At 42.1% G+C, this 17,500-nt stretch overlaps 2 protein-coding genes across 4 annotated transcripts in view; one reads left to right on the forward strand and one right to left on the reverse strand.

Moving 5' to 3' along the window:
• nucb2a (nucleobindin 2a) overlaps window positions 1-5,689 on the forward strand; it is an 8,930-nt gene extending 3,241 nt beyond the window's left edge. For both annotated transcript variants that reach the window (XM_060869183.1, XM_060869262.1), the window contains exons 6-13: window positions 110-295; window positions 388-478; window positions 562-620; window positions 701-793; window positions 1,043-1,132; window positions 1,219-1,389; window positions 4,234-4,288; window positions 4,974-5,689. In XM_060869183.1, coding sequence (XP_060725166.1) covers window positions 110-295; window positions 388-478; window positions 562-620; window positions 701-793; window positions 1,043-1,132; window positions 1,219-1,389; window positions 4,234-4,288; window positions 4,974-5,152 — 924 coding nt within the window. In that variant the 3' untranslated portion in view covers window positions 5,153-5,689. The remainder of the gene's footprint in view (window positions 1-109; window positions 296-387; window positions 479-561; window positions 621-700; window positions 794-1,042; window positions 1,133-1,218; window positions 1,390-4,233; window positions 4,289-4,973) is intronic.
• A 558-nt stretch (window positions 5,690-6,247) lies between these two features.
• caprin1a (cell cycle associated protein 1a) overlaps window positions 6,248-17,500 on the reverse strand; it is a 13,465-nt gene continuing 2,212 nt past the window's right edge. The window contains exons 4-19 of one of the 2 annotated variants that reach the window (XM_060869075.1): window positions 16,428-16,514; window positions 16,097-16,338; window positions 15,616-15,698; window positions 14,108-14,296; window positions 13,963-14,015; window positions 13,755-13,841; window positions 12,059-12,256; window positions 11,861-11,951; window positions 11,571-11,632; window positions 11,371-11,481; window positions 11,152-11,280; window positions 10,461-10,614; window positions 10,086-10,289; window positions 9,593-9,699; window positions 8,197-8,257; window positions 6,248-6,716 (exon numbers count right to left, since the gene is read on the reverse strand). In XM_060869075.1, coding sequence (XP_060725058.1) covers window positions 6,652-6,716; window positions 8,197-8,257; window positions 9,593-9,699; window positions 10,086-10,289; window positions 10,461-10,614; window positions 11,152-11,280; window positions 11,371-11,481; window positions 11,571-11,632; window positions 11,861-11,951; window positions 12,059-12,256; window positions 13,755-13,841; window positions 13,963-14,015; window positions 14,108-14,296; window positions 15,616-15,698; window positions 16,097-16,338; window positions 16,428-16,514 — 1,923 coding nt within the window. In that variant the 3' untranslated portion in view covers window positions 6,248-6,651. The remainder of the gene's footprint in view (window positions 6,717-8,196; window positions 8,258-9,592; window positions 9,700-10,085; window positions 10,290-10,460; window positions 10,615-11,151; window positions 11,281-11,370; window positions 11,482-11,570; window positions 11,633-11,860; window positions 11,952-12,058; window positions 12,257-13,754; window positions 13,842-13,962; window positions 14,016-14,107; window positions 14,297-15,615; window positions 15,699-16,096; window positions 16,339-16,427; window positions 16,515-17,500) is intronic. The other variant, XM_060869141.1, reaches the window with a different exon arrangement.

Raw genomic sequence — 17,500 nt, forward strand, 5'->3', positions numbered from 1 at the left:
AGCAGAACCTCATAAGAGCGTGGAGGTCAGGGGTGCACATACTTTTGGCAATCGTGTCTGACGAACGCATCAAGCAGACCAAATATCTAAAAATTTCTCTTCTGTCCAGGCCACAAAGGATTTGGAGAACTACGACAAAGAACGTCACGAGGAGTTCAAGAAGTACGAAATGATGAAGGAGCACGAGCGGCGCGAGCACCTGAAGACCCTCAGTGAGGAGAACAGGAAGAAAGAAGAGGAGCATTACGAAGAGATGAAGAAGAAGCACGCCGATCACCCGAAAATCAATCATCCTGTATGTAATCATATCAGTCACAGCTTCACAGTTCTTTTAAACGTCCTCCTGTTCTTTAAAAGGTTTCCTGAGCGTGTTGGTTTTTCCTCCAGGGCAGTCAGAATCAGCTCAAAGAGGTGTGGGAGGAGGCGGACGGCCTCGACCCTGACGATTTTGACCCCAAAACGTTCTTCAACCTGCATGGTAATTTTTTTGTTATCTGGGTAGCATCGTTTATCAAAGTTTCCGTAACAAATCCTCGACGGCGTGTCGCTCGCTCGTTCCAGATTCAAACGGAGACGGCTTCTTCGACGAGCAGGAATTAGAGGCGCTGTTCACTAAAGAGGTACGAATCTCTCTCTAGATTTTACCGCGTCGTTTAAAACCAGCACTAGGATTTCTAACCTGTCATAAATAAACTCGCAGCTGGAGAAAATCTACGACCCAACGAACGAGGAAGACGACATGGTGGAGATGGAGGAGGAGCGCTTACGGATGAGGGAACACGTCATGAACGAGGTGAAAGTTTGTCCAGACACTTTTTCAGGAACGAACGATATTCATGAATATGCAAATTAGGAAGCGGCCCTCAATTTACCTCCTTATGTAATAGACGTATTATTCAAACGAGAGCTTTGCTAGTCAGCCAAAAGCTGTCTCGGACTTTCGCTGTTCTTTCAAACCGGTCAGAATGTTACCGTGACAACCTTTATCGACAATGGCTCTGCACACACATCAGTATGACACACGTTTCTTGTTCTGAAACAGGTCGACTCCAACAAGGACCGCCTGGTTTCTTTAGACGAGTTCTTGATGGCGACAAAGAAAAAAGAGTTTCTGGAGCCGGACAGCTGGGAGGTGAAGGAGGCGTCTCTGTAAAATCGTTCAGCATGTTGTTAGCGAGTAGCAGCTCAGGTGATTCCTCTATTGTACATGATTTCTAGACTCTGGAGCAGACCCAGACTTACACCGATGAGGAGATGCGAGAGTTTGAGGAACATCTCATCAGGCAGGAGCAGGAACTGATCCACAAAACAGACGAATTGCAGAAGCAACGAGACGAGCTGGAGAGACAGCAGGAGCAGCTCAACGCACAGAAAAAAGAACTCCAACAAGTAACTACTCCAACTAGTTTTTTAAAAAATTCATCTTTTTTAAATCGGTCTTGGGAAAATTTGTACTTTTTATTTTATAAGCATTACAGTGATACCTCGAGATACGAGTTTAATTCGTTCTGTGACTTTGCTCGTATCTCAAAGCAATTTTCCCCATTTAAATTAATTGAAATCCCATTAATCCGTTCCAGCTCGCAAAATTCCACTCCAGTTGTTTTGTTTGTGTTTTGAATATAAAAAAATGTACAGTACCTGTGTTTATAAATGACAAATATTGTAGAAAAACATACAGTAAATATAGCTACAAGCAGTGACGACGGGCCCTCGCACGTTTTCTTAATCGCTATACGGTGCCTCCCAGAAACCATGCACGGTGGGCAAGTGCATCAAGTAGGTAAATATCAGTGGACTATTTTATGTTGTTACTGACTCATTTGGGGACTGTAGGTAAATGAAACCCTACATTTTAGACAAACGGGGGCACTAGTGAGCCACTTAAAAGACACACCTTTGTCTGACCTTTTTGTCCACACTTAACAGCCAACAAATGTGATGTATGTGTCAAATTTCAAGTTAATCCAAGCACGCCAAAAGCCTTAAACATGCCTGAAATAAAAGTAAACTTTGACACGATGCCATGGCAACAGTGTTTGAGATCAAAAATCCGTTCGCAATTTCGCATCTCCAGTATCTCTGCGTCATGGTGGCCAAGTCTGGTCTCAATTGCATGAATCCCCTAGGAGGAGTATTTTAAAGTTTACCGCATGCAGCTGTCAAAAAATCCACCTTTGTGACTGACACACTTCCTGGGGCCTGTAGGTGGCGATATACCCGGTACTCACAATAAGCACGTCGATGCGATCGGAATCCTTGGCCGAACATACACACCGCGTGTCATCACAATAAGACATTTTTTGCCTTAGATAGAAGACACTGTTGAAGACCTGTTTCTCTGAATTCGCCATAACTTTGTCGCCTCGCCATGGCAACACCGTTCGAGATATCAAAAATCCCTTCGCAATTTAGCATGTGCAATGTCTCGGCTTCACCATGTTTGATGTCAATCGCATGAATGTCCTAGGAGGAGTATTTAAAAGTTCACCACATGCAACTGTTGTGACTGACACACTTCCTGGTGCCTGTTGGTGGCGCTATGTCCGAGATTCACAATAGGCACATCGATGCGATCGGAATCCTTGGCCGAACATACACACCGCGTGTCATCCCAATAAGACATTTTTTGCTTTAGATATTAGACACTTCCTGTTTCTCTGAATTCGCCATAACTTAGTCGCCTCGCCATGGCAACACCGTTCGAGATATCAAAAATCCCTTCGCAATTTAGCAAGTGCAATGTCTCGGCATCATGTTCACCATGTTTGATGTCAATCGCATGAATTCCCTAGGAGGAGTATTTAAAAATTCACCGCATGCACTTATAAAACAACCCAAAATGGCCGACTTCCTGTTGGGCGGAGCTCATAGTTTAGAGCGCGAAAGTTGTTCGGGTCGATGAGATCTATATGCGTACCAACTCTCGTACATGTGCGTACATAATTGCCCGATCTGTGCACCAATGTTTGTTTTTGCATTACAGGGGGCGCTACAGAGCCCCCCTGCCACGCCCGTATTCCAGCCTTTGACCAATCCTAGTGTCGTGTGACTCTGACGTGTGTGTCAAATTTCAAGAGTTTTCGAGCATGTTAAGGGACCACAATTGGCCAATGTGTGGGGGGGGAAAAATAAAAAAATAAATACTCCCGAGCAAAAACAATAGGGCTTCGCACCATTCGGTGCTCGGGCCCTAATAAAGGAGAATGTTAAAAAAAAATAAACTGGTTTTACTTCACGGAAGATGCGCACGGAGGTTGAGGGAGGAGTAAACAGGCGGAGGAGTTAGGAGGAATTACGCTTTCACTTTCGTTCACTTACTCGCTACTGTACACTCTTAATGCTACTTTACACTTAAATGGAACTTAACTAAACTTCATTTAGAGAGCAGCAACTAGAAAATAGAACAGACCCCCGTATAACAGAACCATTAATCATGCATAGAGTTAAACATAGGAAAGGAAAAGAATAAATGGATAAATAATTAAATAATTAGAGAGAGAGAGAAAAATATGTGGAGATTTATGACGCAAACTGGTACAACGAACACAGGTTCCGGCTCGGTGGAGTCGGGGTTGGAGGAGGGAGTTTAAATCGCAGCAGCAGCGAAGCGCTAGAGCGGCTCTATGAATGGGAATTTAAATGGTCGGGTAATATGGATGTCGTAACCGGATTGGTGCGCGTCGTAGACAGCTGATGCACGCTTGACGACGTGGCCTGACAGAACTAATGCGATGCTTGATTTCTCTTAACTTAATTGCTACAATTTCTGTTTTCTTTACATTAATTTTGTTTAATTTACTACATCGCTTTTTTCTTCACTTGTTTTTGCCTTTTTTGTCACTCTTTCCTCACTAACATCTGCCGGTCGTTTTAATAAAAACTTGTCCGGTCGGCATATCGGATGCGGTGTAGTCGCACAAGTTCACATTTTTTAACGGATCCAACGCTTAAAACGGATCCGAAAATTACGGATGCTCGTATCTCAAGCCAAAAATATGGTCGAATCACAGCTCGTATCTCAACAAATTCGTATATCAAAGCAGTCGTATCTCGAGGCATCACTGTATCTCCATCTGGATATAAATGTATATATAAATGTGTGTGTATGTGTGTGTGTGTGTATATATATATATATATATATATATATATATTTTATTTATATATAGACAAGTTAATAAAATATAAAACTCTATGAAAGCACCCTTATGTGTGTGTGTGTTTTCCTTGCAGGCTGTCGAGCACATGGAGCGTTTAAAAACCCAGAATGCTCCACCGGAAGTCCAGGGTGAGAGGAATAGTTTTTAAAAATCCAACACGATCCAATAATTACAGTTGTTTATGTATTTAAAAAGGGAAAGGACACGTTCTGTGTTCTTCCACCTCGGTGCGATTCTTTAGTCAGGTGGCATCAAACACAGTGATCGCACTCCGTGTCTGATGAGCAGCATCTGTCCTCTGCCAAGTGAAATCCAACAAGAAAATGACTCGACTCGACAGAAGGAAGCGAATCAATGAAAATTGAGGCACATGTCACATGTTCTGAGAAAAAACCTTTCGATAATGATTCAATTATATTATTTAATAATTTATTCTGCACTGGTTATGTGTCTCTGTGGTTTACGTGTCTCGTGATTCCTGTACGGAATCAGAAGGAAATGAATCAAAGAACCAAGTTCACTGATTCAGATTCTCAGAGTTGTGCAATCATGAAGATATTAAGGGCTTCTTTAGGCTAAACTCTACTGCGAGAGTTTTATCATAAGATTTGTGTTAAATTCTTGATTTGATTTAGTTCCTTCCTGTGATGGTGAATCGAATCATTTTAGAAATTCAGTTTAATTAAGTTACTAATTCAGGTGATCTGTAATAATACAGCTTTAGTAAATTAACTGTAGAATTGTTTTTGAAAACAAAAGTCGCAGTCGAGGAAAAGCAAGTTTGTCACCATGTACTTTTTTTTTAATAAATAGTTGAAGGAAATCAAGTCCCAGAATCCCATAACAACCAACACCAGGCTCCTCCTGAGAACCAGTCGCTTGCACCAGGACACCAGAACGTTCCTGCAGCTCAGCAGGATTTGAGCCACGGTCAGCCTCTTGCTCAGGATTCCCACCCCAACGTCATCCAGGACATCCCACAAGTACCGTAGACGAGAGCAGAGTATCAGGAGCAGGACTGTGCAGACGCAGACACACACACACCCCTTCTCTAGCGTCTGGAGGACGTTAGGACCGCTCACCTCCGTGTTTCCTCCCGGTTCTTCTGCTCTCCACAGAAGTTTGTCATCAGTATAAATCATTTTATTCTTTAATTTTACTCATCATCCTCATGCTGGTTTGACTCAGTCAACATCGTTTTGCACATTTTTAAAATGTTACAGTAAGGGCGTGATGAAAACGGAGCGATTTTAATTCAGTCTGCTCTGGGATGTAAAGTTTAACTCCAACAACAAAGAAAAACATTCAAGGTCCAGCTATTTCAATCAGGTTAGCAGTTAGTTTAAAAGACACATCTAAGATTCCTGACTGCTGCAAGACAGATTTAACCTAAAAAAAAAAAAAAAAAAACCTACAGGCTTAAAATGATACATGTGAATCTGTATTATTTAAATTCCAGTTCTTGTTTACTCTGTTGTATTAATGTGCCCATTTTCTGCACAGAATTAAAAAAAAGTAATTTTATTCTATACGATTTCATTTGCTGTTCTTATTAAAGTGGTCGAGGCACCGCTGCCTTGTACTGGTCATCATTTAACACGTCTGTTTTGGTCCTTGGTTGCAGTGTTTTATATTGAAGTGGTTACATTTTCAGCTTTCAGTGGCCATCATCAGGGTTCAAGTGTGTAATCACGTTAACTGGAGACGAAAACAGCTTCAGCGAATCTAAACATCCCACATCTATGATTATTCAGAATTAAAAAGAATAATACATTCCCCTCTTCCCATCTTATGACCAGTAGGTGGCATTGTTCTGAAACCTGACACATTTGCCAAAGTGGTACACAAAGTTTGGTCTGACAAAACTCTGCACATCTCTGAATAACTCAGTCTAAACACCCGTGCAAAATCCAGTCATGTGTCCAGAAGACTTAAGAGGTGAGGGGGGAAAAAAAAAAAAAAAAAGTCAGACTCGAGCATCCGATCTTTCACTGTGGCTTGATGCGTGCAAAAAAAACCCTCATACCGTAACAGTTTTAGAACTAAACTCCAAAGTTTGAATAAATTATTGATAGTCTTGAATCCTCTTTACAAACTACATCAATCATCAATGTGATCATTTATTAAAACTGAAAGACATTCCAACAAGCTCTCTTCATATTTATATAATGAGTCCGGTGCAGATTAAAGTACATCACAAAATCATAGAATCATTACAATACAGTACAGATCAGGTCACCTTTATGGGCTATTCGAGTCGGGTATTCTGGTCTGACTAAACACAAAAAAAAAAAAAAGGCACAAACGTTCCTGCTGTACAGAATTAAGGCTATCGAAAGTGTGACTGACGAAGAGAAAGCTTTAAGATACAGTGGTATGTTGTCGTTACCATGGTGATCATGTTTGAGTGTCCGAACCCATTGCTCCATGGGTTGGAGTGATGGAGTAGAGTCTGGTGTATGGGTTACAGGAAGGTTGGTATGTTTAAGGTTTAACAAGTCTGCACCGCAGCCACGCCGCTCATCCCTCGGCTCGGTTTGTACGGTCCGCCTCGTCCTGCAACACACACACACGCAATTCCAACGTGATCGCAAGGTCCAAGTTCAATCAATCAAATCAAATCATGCAGGTTATAAAATAATCAATAATGAATCGCATGCACAAGTCTTTAGGTGTGAAAACAGGACTCACCTCGTTAAGCAACTAACACACGGGTCATTTTAGCAAACGGACGAGGTTTAAATCCTACAAGAGAACTCCAAAAGAGCGAGCTACAGCAGGGGTGCCAAAACTTATTACAACGAGTAAAGCAAAAGGTTTAGCGAACAAGAAAACGTCAACTTTGAGAAGCAAAAAATACAAAAACTGGGACCTGCGTCATGAATAAACCTGGAATACGTTTGGAAAGAGACGTTACATTTTTTAGCTTGATAAATTGACACATTGCCTGTAGCTCATTTAAAAAAAAAAAAATTAATTTCCATCTCAAATGATTAGAATTTATAACAGACACTGGAGCAGATTAGTTTTTCAGACTGTACATTTGACACCCCAGTTCTACAGGATTACTTTAACGTCGTTATTTCCTGTAGCCAGACAGAAATAAACGTGAAAGCGGGTTAACCTTTAAGAACTGAAACGGAGATCGTTTTTCTCTTTTGTGCCGTCCGTCATGTAGCAGGACAATAAACAGTGCAAAAAATAAAAAGACAGGAAAGCAAAGCCGTGGAAATCTCTGGGACTAAAGCCAGACAAGTCACCTGCAATCCTTTGGAGGAGGAAAAAAAAAAAAAAAAAGTTATAGCAAGAGCCAGCGCGACCATTCGTCCCGTTTCAGGCAGGTGTACAGATTCTGGAGCATCAAATAGCCAGGGGGTGGGGGGGTGGGATTAAAGAAGGAGGAGAAAAAAAAAAACAAAAACAAAAAAAAGCGCAGACAAAGCAGGTAATGCAACACGTCTTTATTGAAACATTCTCTCAAGGAGCAACATGAGCATACAAAGGCCAGGGCTGCAGGAATTTCCTCTAAAATGAAATGTGGAAGAAGAGACTGAGGAAGAGGAGGAGGAAGATTATTTCAAAACCCAGTGGTGAGAACCGAGGGATAAGTACAGAGGGGGGGGAAAAAAAATTAAAGGGGAAGAAAGAAAAAAAAAAAAAAAAAAAGTCATATGTATTGGATTAACAGTGGCGGTTAATTTTTTTTGCATTTTATTTTATACAAAAAATAAATTAATGAAAATCTTTAAAGTTTTACATGAATATCTATTTGCTTTAACACAACCTTGCTGAAAAATCACAACACTGACAGTTTCAGCTCAGCACGTGTGTCTCCGTAAAATATCAAGGGTTACTTGATAAGCCAAAATAGAAACATACCACTGATGTCAAAGAAAGAGCAAGAGAGGGAATTTAAAATAAAAAGAAAAGAAAAAGGGAAAAAGTTAACCCATTCTTAATAAATGAATGTTCGAGGTGGCCGAAAGACAACTACGTCTTCTCAAAGCGTTTTAGGATCGCATCGCTTGAGCATTACCTCGAGAGCTACCTCGAGCTCCCTGGGCAGCGCCTCTCTTGAAGCTCTGCTGATATCCTTCCTGTTAGGGGGAAAGAAAGAAAAACAAAAGGAGAAAAGAAAAAAAAAAAATCTGATAAGTGGAAGCATTCACACAGGCTAATAATCTAGTAACTTTGGGTCCAAATTAGGGCTGGGCGATAAAACGGTAACGATATGTATCGCGATAGACATGTGATCGAGATCAATAAAAAATGTGATCCGATAAAACGTTCGATATTTTTATTCTTCGTCGGAAGAAAACAGGTTGCGAAGCAAGTTTGGTTGCATTAACAAAATCTAAATTATCACTCTGGTAACCTAGCAACGTAGGGAGTGACACACTAACAGCCAATCATGTAACACTATCAGGTTTGGTTGTGTCATATCGTCGTCTCGTGCTGGTCTGCTGGATTCCTCTTCAGTAACCGGCGACTGATAAGCAGAAAATGAGCCGCAGCGAGCGAGGAACTTGTAAATAAAAGAGGAAGTCGGCTACCTTCATATTTCTGCAGGTTTTATATTTCAAACAAATGTTACTGTACTGTATCAGGTTTGTGTTTTATATTACAGATGTATCTCAGTCTACCTCAGGTTTATTTCTGTTTACAAAACACTGCACATATTTTAAAACGCTTTATTCACCAGAAGGTGAACAGCTAGTGAACTTCCTAGCACTAAACCTGCACTAAATTCTCAGGTTTCTCTATGTTTGTATTTAACACTTTGCACTATTTTATTACACTTTAATCATCTCCTCTTACATTTTCTTTCATTTTGCACCTTAAATGTTCAGAGATAATTAAGTGTTCATTGTGACTTTAGACTCATGTTTACATTATAATTATGTGAGTTTTCCTGCTTGTTGACATTTCTGTCTTAACTGAGGGGATTACGATCAGAGGAAGGTTAAGTTTAAAATAAAAAAAATGTTTAAATGTAATATTTTTCTCCTGGTCCTTATTTTAAATGGGTCATAAAAGATCAATAATTATGGATATCGACCGATATGAAACACTGATATCGTGATACAGTTTCCAGCCGTATCGCCCAGCCCTAGAGTTTGGCTCTAATCAGATTTCTAACGCTTAGGGACTGAAGTGAATTTTTCTGAAGTCGGTCACACTTGACGTAAGTAAGTGTAGGTTTACGTGACTAAATTCTTTCCAGGAAATCAGATTAACAGTAACCGCTCTCTGGATAATTAGATTATTGTACCAGAATTCAGCTGCATCAGACATCCTGAATGAAGTGTGCGATCAGGATCAGTTTAACAAAAGCGCTTAGAGATTAGCTTTAACATGAGTCGACGTTTTGTAATGTCCAAGCAACAATAAACAGATCTGGGTTAAATCAGCGAGTGTTGAGGAGCGTGTACCCGTTGGTAGGTGCTGCTCGAGTAATCCCGTGGAGTGCTGAACTGGGTCTGTCCATAACCGGTGTTGGGAGTGTTGGGAAAAGGAGCACGATAGCCGTCATATCCACCTGAAAACAAACACAAACACTTACATATTTATAAAGTCGCACACGTGCCTACATAACCAACAAGCTAAAATTTCCCAGATTCAGTTCTTGCTCAGGTCTGCATGCCAAGTGTCCAAGCACATTTACTGCATGTCGACATTAAGCCCCACCCCCAAAACCACAAAAGGCTGCGAGTGTGTCAAACGATGAAACGTAACGACGATGCAGCTCGAGCCAATGCAGCGCATCAACACAAACTTACTCCTTTTATTGGGTGCCATTACTTTTGTTCACATTGAAGAGCAAGTCATAAGCAATGTGTTATAATAAGTGAGTTAAAGGCATAACTTTTATACAAACTCAGTTTTGCCCCTGATAATTATATAGCGAGCACCAACAGAACGTACCTCTGAAACCGTTGGATGGTCCGCGGTATCCGTTCATGGCCCCTCTGGCGTTCCGGGGTCCTCCACGTGGCACGGCTCGGCTGCTGTAGAACGACTGAGGCTGGCGTCCGAACCCTGCGCCCTGACCCGACGGCTGTTGACTCATCGACTGGTGGCTCCCAGAGGAAGGTATTCCTTGGTCTTGAGAGTGGAACGCTCCGACAACTGAATAATAAAAGCAGCAGGACCATTTAGAGTTTATACACACGGTAAATTTATAGATTGTGTAGGAAACAAAGCTGATGCTATTTTCTCCCCCAAACGTACTAACGAACAAGTCACTCATTTGCTTAAGAGCGATTCATCAAACAAAACGAATCAGACTGCGACGTGCACCTGACTGGAGAGGTTCCTGCTGAAGCTCCTGATGCTCCACAGCGTGTGTGGGCTGGCTGCTGAAGCTCTGGCTGTAAGTGCTCTGATACGGACTCGACATCTTCTGAGACTCCATCTCATTCGAAGGAGGAACCGGGGCGTTCAGGTTGAACACCTGAACATCAGAGCATTAAGAAATCAAAACGTTTTTTCAACCCAATTTATTTCCGACAAAGACAATACAAACTCAAGAGACTGACGAGACAACATTGCCCAGAGGTCCTTGCGTGAGGAAGGAGGAGTTTGAGGTCAAGTAGTCAGGACACTTTAGAGACCTTTGTAAGTAAGGCCAAGTGAACTTGTATAGTATAAACGATATATTGAATGATTAAGCTTGGATGATGGAATGATGGAAAGGCTTTTTTAATTCTTATTATTTAATTCTTTAATTCGTAATATTTTACTTCCGCTTGTACACAGCAAAAAACACAGCTGGTGTTTAAATAATTTACTATTTTGAGAAATACTGACCGACTTATTCATCTCTTACAGCTATGACCGTCGAGTCTATAGAACTGAAAGGCAAAGTGCACGTCCACGTCATTCAGAGACGAATCGGTTTCTCACCGTACCGAGAGTCTGTTGAGAATCTTTCCAGAGTCCACCTCACTCAGGTAAAGGGAAGAGAAAGGATATAAAACTGAGCACTTACCGCTTGCATGGACTGGAATGGTGCAGCGTTAACGTTGATTCCACTGTGCAGGGGTTTGGAGACAGACTGAAACGCCTGGGGCTGGGACGACGGGGCAGGGGGCTGCTCGGACGACAGGGGCATGGACACCTAGAACGTGAACGATTCACGAGAAAAACGTCAGGCACACGGACAAACGTCTGGTCACCGCAGCTGTAGGTGGCGCACTGGCGTAAATACCTGGAGGGGATCGATAGGGTCGGGCTGAGGCCGAGGGTCTGTGCTGTGAGGGGGCTGGTAGAGCGGCGGCGTAGAGGCGTATGCTTCAGCGGGAGGGGGCACCATGGGAACCTAAACAGGAGAAACAACATTTTAGTGACTCGACAATAAGGAAAGCTTTTTTTTTTTTTTGCCTCCTACAACAAGACCCGTTTACTCACTTGTGTGGGTTCTGGATGCACAGGGACCGTGCTGTGTTGAGGGAGTCGGGATTCTGTGTGAGCTGCACACAATCAAAACAGAATGTCAAAACTCCTCGTCTCATTCTTAACAGACCTCGTCTCTCTCACACACGCACACAACTAATAAATAAACAAAATGGCTGCCACATTGCAAGCATCAGAAAAGATTAGTCATTCCGTCGAGTCGGAACAAACGCTTCATGACTGGAAAAGTATGACTCGGTTGTACCGGCTACGTTTTTAATGAATACGCAAATTGCCGTCTTTACCTGGAGCGCAGACCATCTGTGCGGTCTTCATAGGCTGAGCAGATACGATGGCGGGATCCAGAGGCTGTCCGTCAAATTCCAGCATGGAGTCCTGCCATAAAGAAAAGGAAAGATTTTTATTTATTTATTTATTTTTTTTTTTGGAAAGCATACGGAGCAATTATTTGCCCGTTTATCATCGCGTGACAGGCTGCTGACCTGCATGAAGTTGTAGGTGCCCTGCATCTGTGCCATGAGGTCCTGCACAGCCTGCTTCCTAACCAGTGGGTCAGTCGAGGTGGGAGAGATCACGGGGGCGAGCGAGTGGGCCTCCGAACTCACAAGAGCCGGGCTCATCGATGTAGGAGGCTGCTGAGGCTGAGGAGGCTGCTGCTGCTGCTGGAGGGAGCTTACGATCTGTAAACAGACAAGAAACTGATGAAAACGTCAGAAGACGGTTTTTCAAATCTGCAAAATAGGAAAATAGGTTTATTTGTTTAAGGTTTTGTTTTCTGTTACCTATAAACATGTCTATTATGCAGAAATACCTACAAATGTTTCCCTTACATTTTTTTTTGGTAAGGTTCTCGAGGCAAATACCTTCACCACATCAGCATGTTAATTAAATCATGTCAGGGTGGCCTTATTGTGTCAGACATTACAGTGATACGATTCATTTGCCTCTACTGAGCTGCCTTTCACAGGAAGAGCTGAATAGCGAGGGCTCAAAACGTGACCGTGATCTTGCTGCATCTGAGACATTAAGTGTGTTAGCTGTTTCACATCCTGCAGGGTGTAATAGCGTTGGGAGGCCACCAGGAGGAGACAATCCTGTAGATTGCCCTTATACACAATACAGCTTCTTCTAAGAGTCTTGGTGCAAATGAGGATTTAGTGCCCATTGCCCCTTTTCCACCGAGGCCGTTTGAGTGCTGGTTTGGAGCCTAATTTAGAACCAGTTCTTTCTTTTGACCAAAGCACCGGCTCTGAACCAGGAAAAGTGGTTCTTCAGTAGCACCAAAACGTTGCTGGTCTAGACTTAAGAACCGCTTGTGTCAGGAGCTGTGGGCGGGGCTACTGTTAGATAATATACCTTAAGTATACTAATGTTTAATACACTTTTACTTTACCTCGATATGATACATTATCAGCACACATGATAGTAGGTAGCTACATGCTAAGGCTAACTTTTTTCTGTGTTAATGATAAAATAACGTTATGTACTTTCTCGATTACAACCTCCGTTTATACAGATTACATGGAGCTGCACGTACACGTCGGATTCACCGCGTTTGGATGCCAATGTAGGTTTAAAGCCATGAGCGTTAACAGTAAAGCAACATCCGCCATTGTTGATGTGTTTGCCGCTACTGCGCTAACGTTGCTGTGTAACGTGACACGTATACAGTGACGTCAGACTCGGCTCTGTGATGCTCTCTAACCGACGGAAAGGCAAACCGGTTCTTAGAAGGTTCGCCAGTGGAACCAACTTTGAACCAGCAGCAGCACAAGCTCTGAACCAGCACCCGGGTCTTTCTGGTGGAAAAGTGGTACTAGTAGACCTACACTAAACAGTGGGTCCCACAAGTCTCTAAATATTAGTTAATAAAGCAAGTGTGAACATTTCTGAAAGACATTTTGCTAGAAAGCGTTAATTCTCATGTATGGAGAATTTCAGGGCACCCTGTAAAGTCAAGGTTGTGCTACAGCTGCTGGTAAACCAACAAGCTTCCATCCCAAGCCTGATGCTGTTGGTTTATCCACTTTAGCCCAACATTGATCAAATGCAGATGAACACCCTCTTTGCTCTGAACATCACGTTCCACGGCACAGAAAGTTTCTGCACTCGATCAAACGTACCGATGATTCAGAGCAAACATATGAAAGCGATCTAAAGTACAGACCCAGATCTCACCTCAGAGCTCACAGCCCATTCCCCTCCCTGCTCTTTTTCAGTACTGGCGTTATAAGCGGCTTCTGGAATGAACTTTCGGTTTACAAACTGCAAAAAAAAAATAAAAAAAAAATAAAAAAATAATTAAAATAAATAAAGAAAATAAAACATTAGGCACCCAGAAAAAAATAAAATAAAAAAATCTAATTTACAACACACCAATACCAACCTCTGTTGCTTCCACTTCAATGGGCTCTGTGAATTCTTGAGTGACCAGCAGCTCTGTAAAAAAAAAAAATAAACACCAGTAAAGTTATAACCTCCAGCACCAGACGCATTATTATAGGTCATATGTACACAGGGATTATTCATGCCTGGCTCTGCTGGCTGCTCCTCACACTCCACTGGCTCTACAGGAGCAGGCTGCTGCTGTGGTGGCTGCGGCTGCTGCTGTTCCTCCTCCTCCTCCTCCTCTTCCTCACATACTCCGTTCTGGTGCGTTTGCGTCTGGTCGAAGTAGCTGCTAAGCAGTATCTTGTCCAGAGTCTCCTTAAGGGCCTTGTCTATAATACAGAAACGGTTGACAAGTTCATATAATGACTTAATGCCACACAGAACATTCAACTATTGCAATTCCTCACATCAGAGACTTAAACACTTGCGTAAAAGGGCCTTTTTACACCCGGTCACTTCATGTGTTGTCTCTGATCCGATAGCTGTCTGATTTGTTAAAACTGTTCCATTTACATTAGGCCACATAAACGAGTCTCGGCGAATCGGATATCGATCCGATCTTTCTACTCCCGCCCAAAATGCTAATATATTTGACCTCATTTCCGGGGTAATTGAAACGGAACACACTTTGGTGTATGCGGTTTTTAGAATGCAATAAAAAAAGATGTAAAAACTCGTTACGACGTTTATGCTACAAAAAATGCTGCGTTTTCGCTGGCAGCAGCAGCGCATTTTAAGACCCGATGAGACGCCTGGGTGAAAGATCACCTGAGTGACGTACTTCCGTTTGGGAGGAGTATAGAGCTGACGTATGTGGCTTGAACAACCACATTCATTTACACCTGTCCAGTTTCATCTGAAACGCGTCCCAGACCACCTCCTGAAGGGGTTTGTACCATCGGATTTATATCCGTCTCCAAAACGTTTGAGGGCATTTAGACCTGGTCTTTTTACCATCGGATAGCTATCTGATCACAGAAAACGCATGAAGTGACCGGGGGTAAAAAGGCCCAAAGTCGATAGCTTTTAGATTTACACTCTTGATGTCTTGAATCTTACTTGCGTTTCAGACGTCGTATGTCTTGAATAACGACGTGAGAGAACTATTTTGAAACTTGTCGACTGACATCTGCTTTCATAAGCACTAAAACTGGACAATATGATAAAATATCTGGAGATATATATTATGTCACAAGTTGCACAGGACACAGCAATCATAGCCATGTAAGGTCAGGATTCTTACAACTAAATTGTATAGAGTCACCGTTTCACATTCTCTCAACCAACGTTCCTCAATCGTCCCTGTGTGGCAATATTTATAAAGCTACCTAGTAAAACAGTGCTTGACTGAAATGTTTCGAAGATTAACGAGGGTTAAAGTGTGACTTATTGTGTAGTTGTGACCCTTCACATCCTTCATACCCCACAGGCTTTAAGAGCGAACCTCAGGCAGAGTCCAGCTGCCGGCTCGAGTCGAGAGAAACAGTCGGACTTCGCCAGAACGCTCGATAACCGATGGCTTCCTCTGACGCGATTTGATTTATGACCCCATTTGAAATTATGAAAAGGTTATTTAAAGAACGTCTGAAGCTGAATTAAAACCGTATTCTGTACGGCGAGCGTTAACAAAGGGACAGTGAGGACTTACATGTGGTTCCTGCCACAGCTTTGTCTCTTCCTTCTAACAGCTCCCAGAAATGCACAGACGCCTCCTCAAACTGATCCGTCAGCCTGGAAAAGCGAATGAAAAATATCTACGTCGTCAAACAGGCACCAAGTGATTTTCATTTTTAATAATATTGAAAAAAAAAAAACTTCTTGGTGATTTACAAAATATATCTGGCAGTGTTGATCGAGACAAAATGTCTAAATAAACAGAGTCCATTGTGGAAAGTTTTTTTTTTTTTTTTTTAAATATAAAGCTAAAGGGAGGTAAACAAAAGCAGAATTTATATTTTTAATTCCCCTTTTGTCAGTAATAATATTTAGTTTACTAATTTATTAGTCATATTTGGGGACCTGGACTTTCAAATAAAAGGAAATGGGGATTTATAATTTTTTTATTTAGTAATACATTTTTTGTCCTTGGTGAATTGTTTTCCACCACTACACGCTGTTCTGCTTTTTACCTGATATTTGGGTCCCTCTCAGGGCCGACCAGCTTGTAGAAGTTGTCGAGTCCCGTGAGCTCGACCTCGGTCAGAAGAGGCCCATCGTTCCCTCGTTCCTGCCTCAGCTCCTGCCTCACGCTCTCCTCCCCGAGCTGGTCCAGAACATACTGCACCTCCAGCACAGCCTTCAGGCGCCGCTGCTCTGCCTCCTCGCGCTTTAGCTGCTCCCGCCGTGCCGTCTTCTTCACCGCCTTCTGGATCTGCATGAAGAAAGAGAAGAAAATGAAAACGTTCACACTCAGAAGCTTGGGTAGCAAAATAAAACAAAGACTGGGAAACTGAATCAAACCTCAACGTTTAAAGTAGAGAAGCTCTTAAGCAGCTCCCGGGCAAAGTCCAAGTTGTGTGCCACCTCCTGAGCTTTAGACAAGGCGTCCTAAAATAAATAAAGAAGCAGAAATCAGTATGCAAAGCTTCAACACAAACATCGTGCTGCTACAAGAGTTAAACAAACTTATTTTTTCTTCCTCCTTTTGTCTCTACACTCTAGCGCAATATTTAAATGAATGCTTGGCACGGTGTCAAAAAACCAAACGAAACTGAATTCCTGCTCAGAGAGACAGAGCTCTCCTCAACTCAGAGTTAAGCATACAACACACTGGCAACATGGAGCTCAACTGTAAAAATCTCACTAATATACACAGTGTATAAATGGTATTTAATTTAGATTTAAAGTGAGCTTGAGGCCAACGCAAGGTTAAGAACATAATTGCAAGTTCAGACGTCCCCCTAAAAAAAAAAAAAAACCTCTGCAGTAAACTGCTGACCGGATCAGATAGAAAATGGACACGGCAGTTTCAGAATGCAGCATCATTTCTCAAAGGATGGAAAACATGGAGCAACGTCGTTATTAATCCTTAAGGACAGAGTCCAAATGGGTAAAGTGCACATGGTGTAGAAATCAGGAAACGGTGGAGAAAAGGGAACTGGAAAAATCTATAAAATGTGCCAAAGCTGCCAGCTGAAGACATGAGGGGGAAGAATTGGTTTAACTCTTGATTTATCCAGCAGCTATTTCACCTCATCAAAACATGGTTATATTTTTGGGAAATGAAATGAAGATGGCAGGCAAAGTGAACCAGCTGATATTACACTGTACGTTAAAATACGTGTTCACAGTAAATCCTGAACTGCTGAGGTGAATAAAACTGATCAGATTTTTAATTCTAATTCCAAATTGGATATACGATCAGATCAAATATGCATTTTTCCATGCCAACTGACCGAGTAGTGAAGGGTTTCAATTGCTTGGATATGATTGTTCTAATGCTATCGTCTCTATGGAAACAGCTCGTTCGCAGGGGTTTGTACAGTGGACACCACGTAGCCAACAAGATTTTTATTAGGACACGTTTAACATTT

This window comes from Tachysurus vachellii, chromosome 1 (assembly GCF_030014155.1).
Source record: "Tachysurus vachellii isolate PV-2020 chromosome 1, HZAU_Pvac_v1, whole genome shotgun sequence".
In the NCBI taxonomy this organism is placed as follows: domain Eukaryota; kingdom Metazoa; phylum Chordata; class Actinopteri; order Siluriformes; family Bagridae; genus Tachysurus; species Tachysurus vachellii.